This window comes from Dryas octopetala, chromosome 4 (genome assembly GCF_963921425.1).
Source record: "Dryas octopetala chromosome 4, drDryOcto1.1, whole genome shotgun sequence".
Lineage (NCBI taxonomy): Eukaryota > Viridiplantae > Streptophyta > Magnoliopsida > Rosales > Rosaceae > Dryas > Dryas octopetala.
Genome location: NC_141369.1, coordinates 22,268,192 through 22,291,569, shown reverse-complemented (window position 1 = coordinate 22,291,569; position 23,378 = coordinate 22,268,192). Strand labels below are relative to the sequence as shown.

The following is a 23,378-nucleotide window of genomic DNA, read 5'->3' as shown; positions in this document are numbered from 1 at the left end:
TCTTGGCGCGTTGAGAGTTCCGGCTCGTACAACACGACACGAGGACCAAACGCCTTTTCTTTTTTTGGAACAAAAAAAAAAAAAGTTTTTCATTTGCGTTTTGAGGAAATTTAAAAATTCAATTTTTCCAAATGTGTTATGACTTATGGGAGATCAAAATTTAATGAGATAAACTCTATTCAACGAATTTGATGAGATATGGCCAATTGGCTATAAATAATTATTATGGGAACTTATTGTGGGAATTATTTCCGGAATTGTATCTCCCTGGTCATTGTGAATTGTTTGATTTTTGTGCATTGCCTAATTTGGTTAGGTAAAAAATAAGAAAATTAAAAGCCCTGTTGTCTTATTTCATTATTATATACACAACACTACTCCCTCCTTTGATGAAAAGTATTCAGCACTTTTTTTTTATGATTACCTTAACTTCACTTTTTTTTATCAATGTTTTAATACTAAATAAAAATTTAAGATTACCTTAACTTCACTGAATTTTTTTTCTAACTTTTAATGCTCGAAATTTCAGCAGCAAATGTTGATGAAGGACTTAAATTTGTTGTTCCGGCAACAATAGGTTGTTTAACAGATGTTGTCTGACAATGTTTGGTAATTGAACCATAAATCAGTTTAATTTAGGATCTAGCTAGGTTTCCTCCGAATTTGAATACAAAAATATTGGAGGATTAGCTTGGATAGGCCTGCACTTCTGCCCTACCGGCTTGCTATTTTGACCATTGGATCTATGATACTCATACCATTGATAGCTAAATCCTCTACCTCTAATAGATTTCCAAATTGGTTAGAGAATGTTAAGAAAAAAATTGTTTAATTTGGAGAATGCGTTGTTGTAGTCGTGTGGAGTGATCATGAAATCTTCTTGGGAAATACTTCAATTAATTATAGACTTAGGATTTCCAATTAATTTCGTTTAGGATAAATGTTGTAATTACTAGATTTGGTTAACTTCTTCCCGCAGCCACATGTCACCTATTAATTGGTCCCATTGTAGCAATTGTCTTTTTGGTAGAGAACAAATTTGCTTATCACCTTCTTTTTGTAAGTAAATTTGCTCAACATCTTAACTAGAGGGCATTGTGTTGTTTGTGTGTCGTGGTGACCGGTGAGTGATGCAGTTTTGGGGACACCATTGTTAGAGAATTTAGCTTTGGTCAAGAATAAGACATAGAATGAAGAATTGGGGGTGGGTTGTGTTGTGTTGGATTGTAGGAGGTGGAGGAGGATGTCATTTGCAAACATTACAGAGCAATCCTCGCTAAAGAGAAATTTACTTATACATGTGATAGGTGATGTGACATCACTATTAGAGAGAGGAGACTTTTGATACATTAAAATTTGAAACTCTCTAATCTTTCCCGTGGTGATGCCACATCATCAATCACGGGGATAGGTAAGTTTTTCTCTTTTCACTAAGCTAATTTATTCATGGGTCACTTTTTGAGACCCGACTTCTCTCCAATGGCTCAAAAATTAGAATGTGAAACAATCAGCTCACTGGCCCGTTGTATTTTATATGTGGCCCAATGGCCTATGTTACTTTATCTGTGGCTTAATATCCCCATTTTTTCATTGGTATTTTAAGGAATGATTTAAGAAACTTTAGGGTATGACTTGGGAAACTTCAAAACTTGACTTGGAATATCCACTAAATACAATTTGAAATGCACCAAGGGTATAAACATTTAAAATCCTTTGAGTTACGAACTGAAATTTTCAACGAACGACATAAGGTGACATAATGAACGACTTGAGATGCCCTAAAGAACGACTTGAGATGCCCTAATGAATGACTTGAGAAACTCTAGGGTATGATTTAGGAAGCATCAAAACATAACTTAGAATGTCAGTTGGTACAATTTGAAATGTACCAAGGGTATAAACATTTAAAATCATACGAACTACGAACTGAAATTATCAAGGAACGATTTAGGATGCTCCAAGGAACGACTTCAGATGCCCAAAAGCACGACTTGAAAAATTCTAGGGTATGACTTGGGAAGTGTCAAAACATGACTTGGAATGTCACCAAGTACAATTTGTAATGCACCAAGGATACAAACATTTAAAATCCCTCCAGTTACGAACTGAAATTTTCAATGAACGACTTGAGATGTCTTAAGCAACGACTTGAGAAACTCTAGGGTATGACTTATGAAGCGTCAAAACATGACTTGAAATATCACTAGGTACAATTTGAAATGCACAAAGGGTATAAACATTTAAAATACCTCGAGGTACAAACTAAAATTTTCAACGAACGACTTGAGATGCTCTAAGGAATGACTTAAAAAACTCTAAGGTATGACTTTCGAAGCATCAGAACATGACTTGAGATGTCACTAGGTACAAGTTAAAATGCACTAAGAGTATAAACATTTAAAATTTCTCGGGTTAGAAATTTAAATTTTCAACAAACGACATAGATGCCCTAAGGAACGACTGGATATGCCTTAAAGAACGACTTGAAAAACTCTAAGATATGACTTGAAAAACGTCAAAACATGACTTGAAATGTCACTAGGTACAATTTGAAATGTACCAAGAGTATAAAAATTTAAAATGCCTCGAGGTATAGACTTAAATTATCGAGGAACGACTTGAGATGCCTTAAGGAACGACTTCAGATGCCCAAAAGCACAACTTGAGAAACTTTAAGGTATGACATGAGAACCATATAAAATGACTTGGAATGTCACTAGATACAATTTATAATGCATCAATGGTATAAAAATTTAAAATCTCTCGAGTTACGAACTTAAATTTTCAACGAACGATTTGAAATGCCATAATGAACGACTAGAGATGCTCTAAGGAACGACGTGAAAAACTCTAAGGTATGACTTTGGAAGCCTCAAGATATGACTTTGGATGTCACTATATACAATTTAAAATGCATCAATGGTATAAACATTTAAAATCCCTCGAGTTACGAACTTAAATTTTCAACAAATGACAAGGATGTCTTAAGAAACGACTTAAGATGCCCAAATGAACTACTTGAGAAACTCTAGGGTATGACTTGGGAAAACGTCAAAAAATGACTTGGAATGTAACTAGGTACAATTTGAAATGCACCAAAAGTATAAAAATTTAAAATGTCTCGAGGTACGAATTGAAATTCTCAAGGAACGACTTGGGATGCTCTAAGGAACGACTTAAGATGTACAAAAGCACAACTTGATAAACTATAAGGTATGACTTAGGAACCGTCAAAATATGACTTGGAATGTCACTAGGTACAATTTGAAATGCACAAAGAGTATAAATATTTAAAATACTTCGAGTTATAAACTGAAATTTTCAACAAACGACTTGGGATGCCCTAAGGAACGACTTCATATGCCCTAAGGAACGACTTGAGAAACTCTATGGTATGACTTAGGAAACGTCAAAACAGGACTTGGAATGTCACTAGGTATAATTTGAAATGCACCAAAGGTATAAACATTTAAAATACCTTGAGATACGAATTGAAATTCTCAAAGAACGACTTGGAATGCCTTAAAGAACAACTTCAGATGCTCAAAATCACGACTTGAAAAAAACTTTAGGGTATGACTTGGGAAGCGTAAAGACATAACTTGGAATGTCACTAGGTACAATTTGTAATACACCAAAGGTATAAACATTAAAAATACCTCAAATTACGAATTGAAATTTTCAACGAACGACTTGGGATGCCCTAATGAACTATTTGAGATGCCCTAAGGCACGACTTGAGAAACTTTAGAGTATGACTTAAGAAGCGTCCAAACATGATTTTGAATGTTATTAGATACAATTTGAAATGCACCTAGAGTAGAGTACGACTTGGGATGCCTTAAAGCACCCAGGAACGACACTTAGGATTCCCAAGTCATACTCAAAAGTTTTTCAAGTTGCTTAGGGCATCCAAAGTCGTTTCTTGAAAATTTTAGTTCGTAACTCGATGAATTTTAAATGTTTATACCCTTGATGTATTTCAAATTGTATCTAGTCACATTCTAAGTCATGTTTTGATGCTTCCAAAGTTATACTTCAGAGTTTCTCAAGTCGTTCGTTAAAAATTTCAGTTCGTAACTCGATAGATTTTAAATGTTTATACCCATAATGCATTTCAAATTGTACCCAGTGATATTCCAAGTCATACCTTAGAGTTTCTCAAGTCGTGCTTTTGGGCTTCTGAAGTCTTTTCTTAGGGCAACTCAAGTCGTTCCTTGAGAATTTCAGTTCGTATCTCGAGGAATTTTAAATGTTTATACCCTTAGTGCATTTCAAATTGTACCTAGTGATATTTCAAGTCATGTTTTGACGTTTCCCAAGTCATACCCTAGAGTTTCTCAAGTTGTGCTTTTGGGCATCCCAAGTCGTTTCTTGAGAATTTAAGTTTGTATCTCGAGGTATTTTAAATGTTTATATCTTTGGTGCATTTCAAATTATACCTAGTGACATTCTAAGTCATGTTTTGATGTTTTCCAAGTCATAGACTAGAGTTTCTCAAGTTGTTTTTTAGGTCATTTCAAGTCGTTCCTTAAGGCATCTCAGGTCGTTCCTTAAAAATTTCAGTTTGTAACTTGATGTATTTTAAATGTTTATAATGCATTTTAAATTGTACCAGTAACATTCCAAGTCATGTTTTGACGCTTACTAAGTATAAACATTGGTGAATTTAAAATACCCTTAATTGATGCCCTAAAATCATTGGGGCATCTCAAGTCGTTCTTTAGAAATATAGTCGTTTATACCCTAGATAAAAAAAGTTGTAATGTTAACATAATTGGTCCATTTGGTACCCAACTTTACCATTGCATTAGTTGCTGCCTTGCTTGGACTAGAATGTAGGACGATATTGTGCTTATAAAAGAGAAGGTAGGGTTTTAGACGAGATAGAGTATTCAAGGTTTGTGAGTTTTTTTTTTTTTTTCTGTAACTTTCCTTAATATTTCTCGATCACCTTCTTTTTCATCGCCTTTAATCACAGTGTGTGTTGTTTTTGTCTCTGAAAATTGCAGAAGGCCTGACTGTCCTTATAAATTGGGTTTACGAGAGACGAGACGATCCGCATATATATTATGGCTGAGAAAAGATAAGCAGCAGACAACAACAGCCCAAACATGAATAAAAAGATGAAAAAGAATGAAGATGATGATGAAAATTACCAAAAGTCCATGGCTGAGGGCACATACACTTCCCAATTGCCGGACCTTGTTATCTACCAAATCCTACTACTCCTTCCCTTTAAACTGGCCATCCAGGCCAGCCTTGTTTCCAAGCAATGGGCACATGTCTGGTCTAGATCAGTTTCCCTAGCAGATTTCGAAGAGGATAAATTCTCTTGTGGTGATGGCAGCCTCAACAAACTTGAACGCAGAAAATTCATGAATTTCTTGGGCTGCTGTTTGAAGAGCAGAAAGCAAGATAAGCACTTGGACAAATTCAGGCTTCGCATGAGATACTTGGGTGGCCCGAGAATCATAGACAAGTGGCTGAGTTTTGCTGTTGAGAGAAACGTTAAAGAGGTGCACTTGAGCTTTAGAAATATGAATCGCAAACGCTACCTCTTATGGCATACACTTCTCACTGCAAAATCTTTAACCATTCTAAATTTGGAGAAGGTAAGAATAAAAGACACTACTCATCCTCCTATAAGCCTTCCCTCTTTGAAAACTATGTCCCTCAAAGGCGTGGGGTTGAGTAAATTCACATTCTCGCACTTGATTTCGGGCTGCCCTTCTATTGAGTGCTTGTCATTAAATTCATTAACCCATTATGATGGCCCTTGGGACTTATGGTTTCTTAAAGTTTCAGTTTCCATTCTCAAATCTTTGGAGATTATCAAAATGGGTGGTGTTCAAGTTGAGGCTATGAATCTTGAATCCTTTAGATTCTTTGGTGAACCCAAACAACAAAAAGACTACTTTTTAAGAGAAGAACACTTCAATGGTAATGCCACTTGTCCAACACTTAGAAATCTTGAGTTGTTCTCTGTTCGCCACTTAGGCCGATGGCTTGAGGACCTCGATTCAAGATTTCCCATCCTAGAGCATTTGGTTTTACATGAATGCTACGACGAGGGTCATATCAACATCTTTAGTCAGTACCTCAAACACATTGTAATTTGTGGAATTGGTGTGAAGACCACAATCAATACTCCAAATCTACGTTCTTTTAGCTTCGATGGTTATTCGCTGCCCAGTGGCTTTTCCATGAATGCTCCAAATTTATCGCAGGCTACAATCATACTTCGTTGGGACAGTAGCAAACAAGCCTGCTTCCATACTCATTATTATACACTGAGAAAGTTTCTTGTAAACTTTTATGGCACCAGCAAATTAAGTCTGTCTGTTACTTATGCCGAGGTATGTTTAAATAGAATTTTATATATGTGTTATTCCAAGTTTTGTAATTCATATTGTTTTGATTTCTTTTTGGTTTTTTGGCAAATGGTCTAGGTTATTATCTTTCCAGCAGAAATGAGGACCTACCCTCCACCATTACCTAATCTCAAGCATCTTCATATAGAGATAAATTCTTCAACAGAGGTGAACGATTCTGTCTTGAGGGACTCATTACGTTGGATGACACCGGCTCTGGAGATTTTATCAATAAAATTGAATTCCTAGCTTGGAGATTCTTTATGATCGAGCATAATTAAGATTAAAAGAAAATTAATTAGTTACGTATTCTTGTAATTTGTGTCATTACACAATATAAATTTGAGGATGAATCTATTTTTTTGTTTTTATATGTTTTTGTTTTTATAATGTATAATAGAAAATTTGTGTCATTGTTCCCGAAAGCCCAAAACAACATGGGTTCCTACCCCCTATCAAACTTCCAACGCTTGCTTTCTTTCACCAAGCTCTTAACCTCTCACGTCAACCAAGGCTGTCATGACAAAGCCCTTGCCCTTTTTCACCACATGCAGGCCTCATTGGCTCTCCCTCTCGACCCCCACGTCTTCTCTCTAGTCCTCAAGTCCTGCTCTGCCATCCACCGCCCGCAACTCGGCACTGCCATCCATGCCCATGTCACCAAGTCCTCAATCCTCTCAAACCCATTTGTCGCGTCTGCTCTCGTTGATTTGTATGGCAAATGCGTGTCACTCTTAGCCGCACGTAACTTGTTTGATGAAATTCCTCACAGGAACGTTGTTGTGTGGAATGCTATGATATCGCTTTATTCACGTAGTGGTAATGTGTCTAATGCTTTGAGATTGTTTGAGGCTATGGATGTTGAACCTGATGTGTCAACTTATAATCCCATTATAGCCGGGCTGTCAGGGTTGGATGATGGGTCATATAAGGCTATCGAGTTTTATAGGAAGATGCAAGTTTGGGGATGGAAACCAGACTTAATAACACTGCTTGCTCTGTTACGTGCTTGTGTTGGCGTAGCAGCTTTAAGGTTTATTAAAGAAATTCATGGTTATAATGTAAGGAATGAGACTGACTCGCATTCCCAATTGAGTAGTGGCCTGGTGGAGGCCTATGGGCGTTGCGGGTGTCTTGTAAATGCACACAATCTGTTCAACAGTATGAAGAAAAAAGATGTGGTTGCTTGGAGCAGTTTGATATCCGCGTATGCAATTCATGGGGAGGCAAGAGCTGCATTGGAAATTTTTGGAGAGATGGAATTGGCTAAAGTAAAGCCTGATGAGATTACTTTTCTTGCAGTACTGAAAGCATGTAGTCATGCTGAAGGATTAGCTGATGAAGCACTACATTATTTTGGTCGGATGCATAAAGATTATGGTGTGCAAGCAAATAGTGATCACTATTCTTGTTTAGTAGACGTTTTGAGCAGAGCAGGGAGGTTATATGAGGCATATGAGGTCATAAGGCAAATGCCATTGAAGGCGACCGCTAAAGCATGGGGTGCCCTTCTTTCGGCATGTAGAACTTATGGAGATGTGGAGCTTGCGAAGATTGCAGGAAAAGCTCTGTCTGAAATTGAGCCTGATAATCCTGCCCATTATTTATTATTGGCAAGGATTTATGGTAGCTTAGGAAGGCACGAGGAAGCTCAGAGAATGAGAAGGGAAATGAAGGAGAAGGGAGTGAAGGCACCACCTGGAAGTAGTTGGGTGCTTTATCAAGACTGATACCGTAGATAAACAGGTGTGGAAGTTGTGGCATACTACACCTCTTTGAAAGAAAATTGAACAGGTGTGGGCCGTGTGGCAGACTACTGAAAGCTATGTAGAAAGGATTCAATTGATAACTACATATGATTCAGTTTTGAAGGCGTGAAGTGTAAAAATGCAGCACTTTGTGATGTTGAGCACATCCCCAACAAGTATATAATCAACGATTTTGAAGGGTAGACAAGTAGTACTCTTGGGAGAGATCTGATGGTGTGGAAGGAATTTCTTTTGGAAACAGTGGCAAGGCTTCAAGGTGTCTTCAGAGCTGTCTTGCCTACAAACCATGCCCAAAAATGGCTGTATACTGTATCTACTGATATAGTCCTCATTTTTAGCAAATTATTTCATGATTCTCAGTATAAATTTTTTTCACTTGCCAAAATGATGCGGCAACTATTGATTTGCATGAATAAAAGAGCACGCACTGCAATATTTTCATTCTCTGTTGGCTTGGTTTTCCTGAATTTTGAAGACACGGTGAAGATGCTGTCAATTGCTTTGAAGACCAGGACATGCATATCAATTCAACAGTTATTTTGGACTGTGAGAATGAAGCACTTACTTAGTCCCATCTATTATCAAACATGCCAAATGGAAGTCTCTGCAATCTTAGAACTGTGCATCACTTTTTCCACTAATGCATTTTGTCAAAGGCTCAAAGATTGTGTCTCTGAGCTGCTTTGTCAGTGTATAAATGCTGAACCAAGAGGTTTCATTGTCTTAGAGGTGTTCTTACCAATGCATTCCTCCATTTCATGTAACATACCTAACAAGCACTTCTATTCAAAGAAAGCTTTTCCTGTCCAATTTTTTTATTTATATTTTACTCAGAACTGGTCCAATTGGAAAAAGAAAAAGTTAAAAGGGAGGATGCTATCTCATCTCCAAGAGGTTTAAAACCAAGCTAGGAAAACAATTGGGTAATAAAGCAATTTCCAAGTTGCAAATTACAATCCAATGTTTACGAAGGGTTTTTGTGGGCTGGACTCAATAGTTGTCAAGTTTGGGCTCATAGAACAAAAGGTCCAAACTATTCACACAAAAAAAAGGTCCAACCTTCAAAACCCCAATAACCGACCAATTTCTGCAATTCCATCGCTGATAATGGTCGCAAAACCTCTCTAATCCCAGGCCATGGCGACTACCTTTCCCACCCTCTCCTCTCCAAGCCCCTCTATTCTCAGACTCAAAATTACTTCATTTTCTCCTCTCAGCTTTCGACCTCATAACCAAACCATTCCATTTCGCTCTTCAACCAAAATACAATCTTTGAACCCAGAACAGACTCTCAAATTTTCTGGGTTTTCCAGGATAAGAATTGGGTCTTTGTTTGAAAGGAATGTAAGACTTTGTGTGAGTGCAAACAATGATGGTGCTGATGAAGCTGAGAAAGAAACTAGAGAGGAGAGTACTATGCCTGAGCGGTTCAGGTACTTGACCAAAGAAGCTCCTGACCCTCCTGTGAGGTGGCCTTGGTTTGTAGGTAAAATGTTCCACTCTCTGTTTGTTTGCTGAGAAAATGTTGATAGGAGAAAATATATGGAAGTTTACAAGTTTAGGAGTGACAATTTACTGGGTCTAATCTAGTCCAAGAGTTGAGATTGGTTGAGTCGATTTTTCTTGTCTTGAATGCAATTAAGGACAATGCTCGGAAAGTAGGAATCACCTTTGTAGCATTATATATGAATTCTCCTTGTTTTCATCAGTGAAACAAATTGTCTGTTTGGATTTTGCCTGTGATAATAATCCGTTGACTGATTGTGGGCAACAATATCATTGACATTATGATTGAGGAACTTGCTTTTGTATATAAATACAACGCGTTTGGTTCCTTTGTTGTTAGGAAGTTTAATGACATTTCTTTTCGAAAAAAGGAAGTTTATTGACATTCTCACCATGCCTGCCTCAAATTTATAAATGTTTGCTACATAAACTCTGAAATTTCAAGACTCAAATATAACATATTATGAGTAATTCAAATTATAAGAACTTCTCACTAACATCTTAAAAGTGGGCTAGAGGTTTGTAATTCTTATAGCATCACTTTTCAGTATTACTTGTAAAGAAAAAAGGAAAGAAGAAGCATGTGTAGGTTAGGTTAGTACATATGTTTTAAAGAAGGGTTCTGCAACTACTTAACCATTATGATACTTTTATTTTCTGCCTGCTCTGGCATAAACATCAGTTACTAAATCTTCATATGCTGCAACACAAGTAACGCTATTGACTTAGTTTCAGTAAAAATGTTGGAGTGTGATTTTTTATTTTATTTTTACGAATTGTGGGGAAGCTGATTTGGACGAGTGCTCTGATTAATGTGTCTTAGTTCTTCATAATCATGCTTGAAAGATTCTGCAGAAATGGTTTTTCCTTGTGGTTGTATGAATATAGAAGGATTTGCTGAATCTGGATACTTAAAGACATTTTTGAATTATTAAGCAGAGGGAAGAGTGTGCTGGCTTGCATAGTCTGTGTAAACAGATTTGTGAGATGTCTTTTTTAATGTGAGCTTAGTCTTAGCCTATTCTTGTTCCTGTTAAGTGAACTTTTTAAAGCCTCAACGGAAGCTCAGACAAATTGTTTTATTCAATTGCTGGTTGAAGTTTGGATGTACTTTGTCAGTTTTTACATCCAGTGCAACTTGATTTTCTTAACTTTTTTGAAATACTTTTCTGAGAAAACAAAGTGTCACGATAATACATATCATACATTGCAGCTGGCTAACTACTATTTATCACTAATCATGCAGCATTGGCCTTCCTCATCTATGCATGGAGAGCTGTCTTGTTGGAGTTATCTAACTGGAGAAGGGCAGCAGTGGCTGTTGTTCATTTTGTGGGATACCTCTTGGAACTTATCTTGGCCCTTATCTTCCATTTCATAGGTGATCCCATCACTTCCATAATCAGAGTCATAGAAACAACGCTCTATGCTGTTCGCTCTTTCTACTCTGGCATTGTGGCATATGCTCCAATTCCAGAGTTGACAACAGTTATCATGCTGGCATCCGCTGTTCTTGCTATTGCAGAGGCCGTTGCTCCAAACTCCTTAAACTGTCAACCTTTTCTTCTCACATTTTCTGGTGTAGTTGGCTATGCAGCTGTGACAGGTTACATCTCAGAGCCTTTCTTCTGGACGATTCTAGTGGGGCTGTATGGTTACTCGCGATTTGTTAAAAAGAGGGATGACGTTACATCTGCATTGCCTGTGGCAGCTGTGCTGGCTGCTGTTGGAGAACCATGGGTTAGATTTTTGGCGATCACCTCATATCTGGCTTTAGCCATTTCTCACCATTCCAAGAAGCTTTTGGAAAGAAAGGAAGAAATCTTAGTGACTGATAGGAAGCTTCCAATGCCCTTGTTTGGTGCAGCCTTAGCTATTGGAATTCATCTCGCTGCTAAGTGGGCTGGGTACCGGCATTTGACATGGATGATAGTATGAGTGCAACGAATACCATTACATTGCATGTTGGACTGCAAGTGCAGTGACCTTGTGCCTTATTTGAGATGTCTCAAGATTGCAGTGACAGCATTATACCCCTTTGTACTTGTCAGCTGCTTTCAGTGATCTCTCTAATTTAGACTCTGTGTTATTGTGTAGTTTCTAGGAGTTTTGCTCTTCCTCTTACAGTGATTGTACTTGTTCAAGATTTACTCGTAAGTTCTTATGTAACAAAAAAGCTTACATGTTATTCATATTCTTTAGTTGTACTCCTACTTGTGCCTCTATGTGCTTATGTAATGAAAAATGTGTATTTTAAAATGTGATTGAATGAAAGCTCGAAGCGAGAGTTCTATGTTTTGCCTGTTGGTTTTAAGGATAAAATGGAAACAGTGAGACAAGAGAAATGGAAATAAGAGGAAAAAAAAATGTATTCTATAGTATTTTAACACGAATTTTTTTAGTAAACAGTTATAATTTGGATCTAAGTAAGACATTAGCACTTTGGAGGAAAAAAAAAAAAAAATTAAATTTCTTTTAATATAAATTACTAGCGTTAAATTGCTTATCCCATATTCCCATCCTCCTATTTGTTTTCACCGTCATAAAAATTATATATATAAAAAAAGTATTTTACTCATTTAAAAAAATTTATAAGAATACTTTCAATGTTCACCCCTTATAAATATTAATAATTTATAGGGTTAATTACAATTTATTCCCCAAATTATTGGGAGGTTTGCACTTTGTTCCTAAACTAAATTTTTTAACAGTTAACCCCTATATTATGTTTCATCATACAAAAGATTCTCAATCCGTCAAAAAAATAGTTTTTCTCTGTTAATTTTGCACATGTGATGCTTAGAGAGAATGCCACTTTTTTTTGTAAGTTTTTATGTAAGTGTCAAAAAAATAGTTTTCTGTTTGTTTTTCTCTATGAATGGTCTATTTAACTTTTTTTTTTTTATGCAAGTGTCAAAAAATTGTTTTGGGGTAAAGTGCAAACCCTCTGGTAATTTGGGGGTATAAATTGTAATTAACCCTAATTTATAAAGAGTACTCTTGGGCAAAATGGACATTGCACAATGTACAGCCTGTTCTAGGGTTTGTGTTGGGGTTTAGATGCCCTATATAAACCAACCCAAGGGCTCCTCTAACTTCATATCAAAACCTCCACCACCGAAACCTAGCGTAGCCTCTCCTATAGATGTAGTTCAGTTCAATTCCAATTCTGGTATGTGAGTTTTTAAGGTCTTTTTCTTTTACGTATCTATCTAATTCTGTTTACGCACGTTGCACCCCGGGCTTCTCTTAGAGATCTCATTGAGGAAGAAAGCCCCAATGCTCGTGCTAAAACGTCGCCGTTCAGTGTTGCAGTTTAGCCTCGCTATTTTTCCACGGCTGGATCTGTGTCAAAGCAACGGCTACATCTAATCTATCTCTTAGTCCCTTACTCCTTCGTTAATTTTCAGTTCTTCGCCTCGACACACCTTAAGCTTGTTTTTCTATAAACAAAAATCTCTGAAAACAAAGCTAGTCATGGAGGCGAACAACGATTGCGGTGTCAACGTGGGGGTTTATCTGTTCTCATAGTTTTGCCTCTAAAAACGTCCGCTAAATTTTTACTCTTTCGATCTTCAAATTCAGTTTATTTTTTTAATTGAATTATTGGCGATGATTACTAATTATCCGCGCTTCTGAGAGTAATCTATGAAGCATAGCTTGATAATCAATGGTTGAATTTCTTGATATGAGCCAAGTTTTGTGCTTTTTGAATCTGAGAATCTTGTTATTTGTGCTTTTTATGTTTGTCATTTCATTGAAATGTTTGCAGTTTTAATCATTTAGGCAGTGATGACTAATTTCACAGCTTTATGCCAGTTCTGCTTCAGAAAATTCTTGATAGAGAGAGCTGTTTCATACTCTGAGCCTTCAATTATTAATCTAGTTTTTAAAAATTTTGATTTTTTTATCGTATTAGAAATAGTTGTCTTTCTAGCCTATGATGATACAATCCGCTTGTTGGAGGTGTTGTGGATCCGAGACCCTGTTTTACAGGGAGAACCCCTTGGTGAAGCCACATTCATATGACATTAATGGATTTAACTGAGGTTTTAATGTTTTATGTAAATTACATTCAAATTTTGTATTAATTACTTAAATCTTTTGGGTATTGTTGAATATTTGTTTGTTTATATATGCCAATGATGTTACAATCCAACGTGTTTGAGGCGTTGTGGAATCGAGACCCTGTTTTGCAGGGAGAACCTACTCGTGGAAGCTACGTTCCTTTGACAGAAACTTGTGACTGAGGCTGCATTAGCTTTTGTGTTTTGAACTGGTTAAATTAATCAACTAATGTGTTTTGATCTGTCAATGTTGTTTTATGATTTTGTGTTCCTTGATAATCTGATTTTAATTTTGAGTTTTAACTATACTCTTATCCTGACTGAGTAGGTGTAGGGTCTGAAAAACTCACAAATTGTGTGTTGTCTATCAGCTTCATCTCCAATTGTTCTTGGAGACTGGAGTTAAACAACAACACTACATCCAATCAAGTAATTTTATTTAAAAATTTGTAGGTGTTTATCGTCTATATATACAACAATGCAATTTTAAGTCAGATAAAAAATGCATTTCTTGTAGTTTGTCCATGATTGTAATGTAATCCTTTCCAATCACTTTTTGCGAGGCTGAGCTAATCATTGATAAGTTTGGTTGGGTTATTCCAGTGAGCCATGAATTCTTTCCGATTGGAAGTGGAGCTGTTGGATGTGTGTATTGCATTAATGTAATGAAGATGAGATTTTGTAAACATTGTTACAAGGTTAAAGTTCACTTTTGTACTTGTAAGTAGTTTACAAACTGTTGAATTAAATTTACTTTTGGTTTCTATGGTTTGAATTTGGTTTCACTTTGATTATGTAGTTTCAATTATTATGATTTTGGTCATTGAAATTTGAATTAATTTGTTACATTAGACATTGAATCACTAACAATGTGTAAAATACATGATTAAAATTGAAATTGAAATGGTTGTAAAGTCCATGATCAAAAATATAATAAATTTGACAATTTGATAAATAAAAATGTTAAGATGTCTTTAAATTTCAATAATCTATAAATTATTTGACAAAAATCATAACAATGGACCAAATTGAAATTACACTATTTTAGGAGGTATGTGTGTAATTTTAAATTGTGTAAATAACTCTTGGCTTTTAATACTATTAAATATGAAACCCTAAAAAAAGAGAATTATAACACATCATGGTATGAATTGTAAATTAAGGTACAAAGGGTAATTCGACTAGTTACGAATTATAATTCAACTTAATACAATAATGTATGAATTGTAATACATAATCATTTGCGACCGTTTATAAGAGTAAATACTGAAACAGACAATTCCTGCCTCAGAGGGAAGCCACTAAACAAGTAAAGGATAACGGACAATATTCGTGGATTAGGAAGACCAACTCTCGTTAAAGGAAGCGGACCGTTGACTACAGCAAGCCGAGAAGGACAGATGCTACTAAAATAGAGTAGGTGATTTTGGATTATTCACTGGCTTTTTCGAGTACCTGACCAGGGTCTCCCCTCCCTTTTATCTGAATACTCAAATATTCATGTGGTATTTTCTCAGATTTTGCGCTTGTGAAGTTGTGATACATGTTCCTAATGTATGAAGTGGAGAAGGGGAAAATGATGGATCTTATACTTTATTTTGGGCTAGGCTGTTCTTTGTTTGACCCTTTATTTTTGGGTTAGTTTGTTCTTTGTTCGGCCTTTAGCTTTGGGCTGGGTTGTTCTTTACAGAGGCCCATTCAACACTTTTTTTTTTGGCCATTGGGGTCCTAGATTTTAAATTAAAGTCTTTGTTGTAAAGAGAGACAAAAAAACGATATTAGACCCTACTGTAGTGAAGCAGCTGTCTCTATGTACAAGTGTACAACCCATAATATTAGGAGATAAATGCTATTTTATTCTTAAGATTATTATATTTGTATCAGTTTGCTCCTCAGACTTTTAATTTGAAAATTTTAAATACTTGATTTTTTAATTTTACCAATTGAGGTAATTTTATGAATTTGCTCGCTTTTCATGTAAAACTTCGTTTATACAAAGTCAAATCTTCATCATGAAGAGTCCTTATTGATGAAAAAATAATAGTCATATGTCCATCACTTATATCAATTTACCGAGTAAATTGACGAAATTACTTTAATTGATAAAATTAAAAAAGTTAAAAATCTGAATTTTTTAAATTAAAAATATGTTGATCAAACTGATACAAGTATAATAATATAAAGAGTTAATAATTGTGGTCGGCAGCCAATATATTCCTGCTGGCCATTCACCATGTGTTTTTTGGGCCCCGTTCCAAACAAAAGAAGGAAAATATTTCAATATTTCATGGCTTAATAATTGATGGATATTTATACAGATATCATTCTTCCAATTAAGGTGATGGCAGTTGTTGGTAGTATGGCTTAGTGCACCCATTGGTCGCCTATGAATATTTCAAAATTGTTAGATGGAAATTTACAAACTAACTGGGGATTGGCGCATTTTAATAGAAATAATTTTTACATACAATAAATTTATAAAATATTTTTTTTACAACTAATTAAGTGATCTTTTCATTTGTCGCCTTGTGGGTGCAAACTTGTATATGTTTTAAGATTAAATTAGTTTGAATTTTTTATATGAATAATTACTTTTATCTTTTGGTTTGAAAAATCCTCCCAAACTCACATGATTTGAAAGCTGATATTTTCTTTTGTTAAAGATGTTCGTATCTTATTGGCTTAAAAAAAAATGTTCGTATCTTCATGCAATCATGCATAATGAGAAATTTCATTATTTAATTAATCATTTCAAATTAAAAAAGAATACGAGTATAGTTGGGAATCCTGAGTAATAAGTGCCACGTGTAGTATTTAATTCTCAAGGGATTTTGTCATTTTCTCAAAACATAAGTAAAAATAATATGATACGTACACGTGTCGAACTTAACGCAACTACAGCCAGCAGAGGCACTGTCCGACCATACAACGGCTCATGCATTCAGTTAACAACTGAATGAAGCAAGAACCACGTGTCCATTTAGATAATGAGTTTTAATAGAAGTTTCTTAGTTAGACAGCGCGCTGACAGTCACTCGCTATTCTCATCGCTCTAACATACTCTCTTTCATTGTGGAGTGATTTGAGGAGTCAGTCTCTTCCTCACTGAGTGGTCTTCTTGAATAGCTTCTCAATTAGTCAATTCTGGTCAACTTTCTCAAAATGACGATTTCGTCCTTCTTCACCAGAGCTTCAAGAGCTCTCCATGGCCACCCTGTTGCCTCCAAGCTTCTAATGTTCGGTACTCTCAGGTTCTCAATTCTCTGCTTTAATTCTCTTGTTTGATTCATTCATTTCCCCCTCATTTCTTGTTTTCCGTGTTTCTCTTCGATCTGTTTGCCTTCTGAGAAAAATGTAGGACTAGAAAAGGGATTAGCAAATTTGATTAGAGGAAAGAAATTTTTAATTTTTAATGTGAATCTTAATTGTGCTTATTTCATCAGTTTCATCTAATTTTGTTCATTTGATATGATCTTTTACTGTGGGCAAAGAAGTGAAGTCACGTTATTCCTTTGCTTAATTAGTCTGTACAAGAGTACAAATACTGTATAGATCTAAGTAGATTTAGTCATTAATTGTTGATGTTCAAGGGGTACATTAGTTTCTTAATGCCATTTTTATTAGTTAAAAATCAAAATAAACTTTCATAAACACATACTGATACACAGTAGCTCTTCTTGCGTCATTAGAGATGACAGCCGTTTATATTGTTATAGACAAGCTGTACAATCTCTACAAAAAGAAAAAAAAAAAAAAAAAACACCTTTGCTTTGCCTACTTATCCTCATTGTTGATCATAGGCATTCTTTTTGGGGGATTATTGCAGTAGTGGAGGTTTCGTGGCATATGCAGAATCACAATCCGACATTGGCTCTCCTAGTGCGGATCATAATCAAAATGAGTCTAGGAAAAAGAGAGTGGTGGTGCTTGGGACAGGATGGGCCGGTACTAGTTTCCTTAAGCATCTGGATGCTTCAGCTTATGAAATTCAGGTTGTTTCACCCCGAAATTATTTTGCGTTTACGCCTTTGTTGCCTAGCGTCACGTGTGGCACAGTTGAAGCACGAAGCATAGTAGAACCAGTTCGAAATATTATAAAGAAGGTAAGGGACACATTCAACAGCTGGAAGAATTCTTTATGCATACACAAACACATGTATATATGTACACGTTGGCAAAGATGATAATGTCATGACGGAAATTAATGCAGTTGCCACTTTTCTTTCTTGTAATACTATTTACTTATTTAATAGTTATATGTGCATGTGTGTATTACTTCTATGTCCCGGCAGAGAAATGGAGAGGTCAAATTTTGGGAGGCAGAATGTATCAAGATTGATGCTGCTAATAAAAATGTTTCCCTCCGGGCTAATCCTGACAACAACTTGGTGGGAAATTGTGAATTTTCCCTGGAATATGACTACCTGGTCATAGCTTTGGGAGCACAAGTAAACACTTTTAACACCCCTGGTGTCATGGAGAACTGTCATTTTCTGAAGGCAAGTGAGTTATTTTTCATGCAAGTTGAGCTGTGCAGCTATTGATCATATTAATGCTTTTAAATTAGGTTGCTTGTTGAAATTTTCTAAACGACCTTCATGTCTCTTGAAGTTTGTCAAGAAAATCAAGTTGCTCTTAGTCTTCTTTCATGATGTGCTGATCTGGCATTACCTAATGAAGCATTTTTTACTTCACGTGCAGGAAGTAGAAGATGCTCAAAAGATCCGTAGGAGTGTGATAGATTGCTTTGAAATGGCTGTGCTTCCAGGTCTAAGTGAAGAGGAGAGGAGGAGAAATCTTCATTTTGTAATTGTTGGAGGGGGTCCTACTGGTGTGGAATTTGCTGCAGAGCTGCATGATTTTTTCCATGAAGATTTAGTCAAGTTATATCCTAAGGTTAAGGATCTTGTGAAAATAACACTGATCCAATCAGGAGATCACATCTTGAGCATGTAAGAAGGATTCACTCGCATTTTTATACATTGATTGCTTTTGGAAACCAGAGTTAAAAATGAAGTTATATTCCCTACTTAATGCTGTGCAGCTTCACAATGTGTCTTCTTAGGTATTTTGTCTTTATAATATTGTAAGCATGAGATCAATAAACTATACCAATCAAGGAAGCTCACCTTTTCATGGTTTGAAACTTTTCTTATTAGGAAAATTCAGAACAGGGAACTCATTTAAACTTCACATCCTCTCCTTATAGGTTTGATGAAAGAATTAGTTCTTTTGCTGAGCAGAAGTTTCAAAGAGATGGTATTGATGTTCAAACAGGATGTCAGGTTGTCAATGTTTCTGATAAGGAAATCACAATGAAGGTGAAATCAAAGGGAGAGATCTGCTCTGTACCGCATGGGTTGGTTGTGTGGTCTACTGGTGTTGGAACTCGTCCAGTTGTGAGGGACTTTATGGAAAAAATTGGGCAGGTTTGTTCTATAAATTTTATGCACATACGGAGACTGAGAAATGCAAAATTGACCATATAATCAATTGGTCTTGTCACATGACTCAGATAGGTTTTTCACCATCTATGTGGACTAATATTGCAAACTACAGTCTTGATAAGTCAATCAGGATTGTCTCCATGACTGACATGCTCAACCATAATTTTGTTCTGCTCCATGTGCAGGTTAATAGACGTATTCTAGTAACTGATGAATGGCTGCGTGTAAAGGGATGTGAAAATGTGTATGCCATTGGTGATTGTGCTACAATTGATCAACGTAAAATCATGGTATGCAAAACCTTTGCCTCCTTTATATTCACTACTAGATTCTCAGAAGTGCTGGCAGCCTTGTTTCTATTATGATGTGGTATGTTGTAACAACCTCTTGAAGTCAGAAAATATATTACAGATATGGCTTTGGAATGTTTTGATGAAACAAGGCTCTTGGCCAGTAATTTTGATCAAGCTGCAGGTGACTTGGTCCAGTTGGCACTGAGTCATCTTATTTTTCTTGATTCATCTGCATTGATTTATACCTCGTCTTTTGAACTGAAGCTTTCGTTGCTTTATGAGGCGCAAGTGGAACATATATCCACACTATTGTTATAAATTATAATTAATTATTCTCTTGTTTGTCTGTAGGAAGATATCTTAAGCATATTTAAGGCTGCGGACACAGATAACTCTGGTACCTTAACAGTTAGTGAATTTCAAGATGTTGTTGACGACATCATCATAAGGTACCCTCAAGTGGATCTCTATTTAAAGAGCAAGCATCTGGATGTGACAGATCTATTGAGAGATCCCGAGGGGAATGTTAGGAAGGAAGTGAATATTGAAGAATTTAAGTTGGCCCTTTCTCATGTAGATTCACAAATGAAGAGTCTGCCTGCAACTGCACAGGTATATGCCTTAAATCTTCTGGTTGGTGTAAACTGTTGTCTTGTTTATAAGTTATGACTTGATGCCATCAAAGTATAAGAAATGGACCCTAGTTTTATGCTCTTTTGGCATTCAGGTTGCTGCTCAGCAGGGTACATATCTTTCTAACTGCTTTAACCGGAAAGAGCAGTCTGAAGAGAATCCAGAAGGTCCTCGACGTTTTAGAGGTTCTGGGAAACACCAGTTTCGTCCCTTCCGGTATGCAATATACTTTGAGGCTTCCCTCATTTGCACCATCTATGAAGCATCATATATTTCATTTAACGACATTACAAAGTTGAGATGATTTTTTTTTTTCCCTTTTTGCTTGTGTTTTAACCGTATTTGAATTTAAATATTAGAATGTGAACCCTATCCAACTGTTGAATCGACCTTCTTGGTTGATGGCTGTTCACCAGTCCACAAAGAACAGCTGAAAAACAATACAAAGATGTGCCTTGATGGCATTTTGTGAAAATATTTTCATCCATTTGCAGTTCGATCACATATAACTTATTTCACGAAATTTGCATCCCTAATGTTGAGTATATGGAATGGAAGCAACTGCTACACATTCTGAAATTGGGAATGATTTCAAGAAGTTCCATAAGTGGCTTGACCATTTGTCATGCTAACTTGCTAACAAATCTCAACGTATATATTCACAACATTCTTGTTGATATTCATAACTAGCTCATTGACAGCTATCCACTTTACGAGTAAAAATCTGTAGCTCTAGAGTTAGTTTTATACCATTTTATTTCTTATGCCTTTCCTAGCCAATGAGATTCTCGTAACTTTTGAATCACTAGGTACAAGCATTTCGGGCAATTTGCTCCCTTGGGGGGAGAAGAAGCAGCGGCAGAGCTGCCTGGAGACTGGGTTTCCATTGGTCATAGCACCCAGTGGCTCTGGTATTCTGTATATGCAAGGTGATCTTCATTTGCTTGCTTGGTTGCTTGTTGAAATTGTAATAATATATATTCATGATTGAAGGTTTCATATAATTTCTGTTTTGTTTTATTATTATTCAGCAAGCAAGTGAGCTGGCGCACAAGGGTCCTAGTGGTATCAGATTGGACGAGGAGATTTATTTTTGGAAGAGATTCAAGCCGTATTTGAGGCCAAACTATAATTTCTGGCACATGCAAATTTGTCAGTAGGTGTATTGGTGTGCCATAGGACTATAGGAGTGTGTTTGCACCTGCTTTGTATATAATTATTGTGTATTTTTGTATTGTATTTGAGAGAGATTCCTGTAGGCTGTAGAACAAAAACCATTCATGGTTTTATAAATCTTAAGGTTTAATGTGTGGATGACCACCATTACCATACCATCATTATTGTGTAACCTATGTCTTAATGAAATTCTTGTAACCTATGTACTAATGGTGGTAATTAGTGATTTGTAACTTACAAATTTATGGGTGGTTAATGATTTTGTATTAACCATCCTATCATTGTAAGCCTATAAATAGGCACCTCTACCAAAGATGGAATACACAAACTATTCAAGAAACACTCCTTACCATTTCAGTTTTCTATATTTTCTTTCTAGTTTATAACACGTTATCAGCACGAATAAGCTTTTGGTATATTTTCTTTTTTAATTACATCTTAGTATTGTTTATTATTCTTTTCAATACTACATACTGTAAGTCGCAATGATAGCTCATGTTTATCCGAAGGTTCCTTCATCGCCAAGTATATATAAAATGTGATAACTATGCTGACCGATATAACAGCAAGAAATCCACTCAACAATTTGAGAGAATAGGGGGACATGTCACTTGAACCTATTTGAGTTCAAATGTATAACACCCTTGATCAAATAATAGGCAAGCAACTTATAGAAAAACAATTAATAACTCCCTTTCCAAATCTTAGCAGAAAAACTAATCAAATTAATCAGAGAATGTCTTCTGAAGTTGTGAAGGTTTCTTAGAGAATCTGTGATGCAATACAGTCCTACATGTGATTCACATGGGAATCAGGGCATAGTGCCTAGATTTATCTTCTCCTTCTATTTGATTTTCTGCACTCCTGTTTTCCTAACTAGCCCTTATTTTCCTTCCATCATAACAGAAACTCCTATTTTATATGCTCAATCTATCCATACCAGTACATCACAGCGGTTTACTCAGTTAGCTGGACAATAAAATTTCAATTTCCTGAAATCATAATCAGGGCTTAATGGACTTCTAAATGTTTACAAAAGGAACTGATGAATACGAATAACGTTTTGCAATGAAAGAATATCAATTAGTCTTGTATAACATTCACTGGGCGTCTGCCTTGAGGTTCAATTAGTGATACAACTAACAGGCTATAAACATAATTCATTTCTAGCATTTAGCCATAGGCACATGAACTTCTTTAAAGTCAATATAACTCATTTCAAATCTCACAAAATCTCATTTTGAAAATATAATGCTTAATGCATTAAGACAATGAACTTTCAAATCTTTGTTTGGGTGTTTTCTAATAAGGTATCATTGCGTATTTATTGATTTTATTTGAAGTTTTTTTTAAAGATTATTTTGAATTTTAATATAAAACAAAAATAAATATTTTTTCAAATAATTAGTCATATGACTCATATCACATCAACATAATGACGTAATTCGATAGTCTTGTATAATTCGACAAAAAAAAAAAGTCTTGTATAAAGTATAATAAAGATCATTGGTTTTCGAAACTACCTCTACCAAAAATACTTGTAACTTTCAACATTTTTAAACTGAGTTATTATGACATGTATCCCATGTTATTGGATTAAAATATGATTCCTATATTCATTCAATATTTCTAAAATTTTGTTGTGAGTGGAAGAATTAGGTTGCTCTGGTAGACATATTGGGCATTATCAAATTCCACTAGACATTTCAAAAGAAGAGCAGACACAGAAGCCTAAAAAACAAAGCACAAAGAAGCATGCCTATGTCATCTAGTCCTAATTGCATTGAAGCATTTAGGCCCATTTGGCCAAAAGAGACATGCAGCCAGAGCCTAATATAAGTGAAAGATAAGCCCCAAGTTGGATCCTTAGGTTGCCTTGCATTCTAGGGTTCATAAAATCTGCTGCTAGAAGGTCAGCCAGAGCCATGTATATTAGGATCCCAGCTGAAGCAGAGTTGAATACCCCTTCCACAATCAAAGGAGTTGGCTCGTTCTCTTAGGCAAAATTGTCTATTTTTGTAACAGTTGAATACCTATGTGCAGATTGGTAATAACATATGAGGAAATTGGTTGAATGAAGAAGGTGATGAGGTGACAAGGGTTTAGAAAGAAA

The 23,378-nt window shown here is 35.8% G+C and overlaps 4 protein-coding genes and 6 non-coding genes across 11 annotated transcripts; all 10 read left to right on the top strand.

Annotated features, from left to right (window-relative positions):
* The first annotated feature begins 5,126 nt into the window (after window positions 1-5,126).
* On the top strand, window positions 5,127-6,623 carry LOC147288270 (FBD-associated F-box protein At4g10400-like). Its single transcript, XM_086240998.1, has 2 exons — window positions 5,127-6,359; window positions 6,453-6,623. Exons 1-2 carry the CDS (start codon window positions 5,127-5,129, stop codon window positions 6,621-6,623), a joined length of 1,404 nt encoding a protein of 467 aa, XP_086097124.1.
* A 177-nt stretch (window positions 6,624-6,800) lies between these two features.
* LOC147288269 (Tetratricopeptide repeat (TPR)-like superfamily protein) lies at window positions 6,801-8,793 on the top strand. The gene has a single exon (XM_086242320.1). The coding sequence runs from the start codon at window positions 6,812-6,814 to the stop codon at window positions 8,102-8,104; it is 1,293 nt and encodes a 430-aa protein (XP_086098446.1). The 5' UTR covers window positions 6,801-6,811; the 3' UTR covers window positions 8,105-8,793.
* A 438-nt stretch (window positions 8,794-9,231) lies between these two features.
* Window positions 9,232-11,951, top strand: EMB1923 (embryo defective 1923). 2 transcript variants are annotated; one of them, XM_086241439.1, is made up of 3 exons: window positions 9,232-9,629; window positions 10,896-11,030; window positions 11,235-11,951. In XM_086241439.1, the coding sequence occupies exons 1-3, from the start codon at window positions 9,281-9,283 to the stop codon at window positions 11,585-11,587; spliced, it is 837 nt and encodes a 278-aa protein (XP_086097565.1). In that variant the 5' UTR covers window positions 9,232-9,280; the 3' UTR covers window positions 11,588-11,951. The 2 variants fall into 2 exon arrangements, with proteins under 2 accessions (XP_086097565.1, XP_086097564.1); XM_086241438.1 differs by having other exon boundaries at window positions 10,896-11,951.
* Window positions 11,952-12,873: 922 nt separating this feature from the next.
* LOC147288267 (small nucleolar RNA snoR134) lies at window positions 12,874-13,019 on the top strand. The gene has a single exon (XR_015122191.1). It is a non-coding gene; the product is annotated as a small nucleolar RNA snoR134 (small nucleolar RNA).
* A 237-nt stretch (window positions 13,020-13,256) lies between these two features.
* On the top strand, window positions 13,257-13,345 carry LOC147288266 (small nucleolar RNA U36a). Its single transcript, XR_015122199.1, has one exon. It is a non-coding gene; the product is annotated as a small nucleolar RNA U36a (small nucleolar RNA).
* Window positions 13,346-13,430: 85 nt separating this feature from the next.
* On the top strand, window positions 13,431-13,522 carry LOC147288265 (small nucleolar RNA Z223). The gene has a single exon (XR_015122141.1). It is a non-coding gene; the product is annotated as a small nucleolar RNA Z223 (small nucleolar RNA).
* A 63-nt stretch (window positions 13,523-13,585) lies between these two features.
* Window positions 13,586-13,700, top strand: LOC147288264 (small nucleolar RNA Z278). Its single transcript, XR_015122175.1, has one exon. It is a non-coding gene; the product is annotated as a small nucleolar RNA Z278 (small nucleolar RNA).
* An 87-nt stretch (window positions 13,701-13,787) lies between these two features.
* Window positions 13,788-13,902, top strand: LOC147288263 (small nucleolar RNA Z278). The gene has a single exon (XR_015122176.1). It is a non-coding gene; the product is annotated as a small nucleolar RNA Z278 (small nucleolar RNA).
* Window positions 13,903-14,031: 129 nt separating this feature from the next.
* On the top strand, window positions 14,032-14,139 carry LOC147288262 (small nucleolar RNA snoR97). The gene has a single exon (XR_015122114.1). It is a non-coding gene; the product is annotated as a small nucleolar RNA snoR97 (small nucleolar RNA).
* Window positions 14,140-16,756: 2,617 nt separating this feature from the next.
* Window positions 16,757-21,605, top strand: LOC147288261 (external alternative NAD(P)H-ubiquinone oxidoreductase B1, mitochondrial-like). Its single transcript, XM_086239570.1, has 10 exons — window positions 16,757-16,967; window positions 17,543-17,819; window positions 18,009-18,215; window positions 18,418-18,668; window positions 18,926-19,145; window positions 19,349-19,453; window positions 19,808-20,068; window positions 20,184-20,305; window positions 20,899-21,018; window positions 21,121-21,605. Exons 1-10 carry the CDS (start codon window positions 16,879-16,881, stop codon window positions 21,206-21,208), a joined length of 1,740 nt encoding a protein of 579 aa, XP_086095696.1. The 5' UTR covers window positions 16,757-16,878; the 3' UTR covers window positions 21,209-21,605.
* The last annotated feature ends 1,773 nt before the right edge of the window (window positions 21,606-23,378 follow it).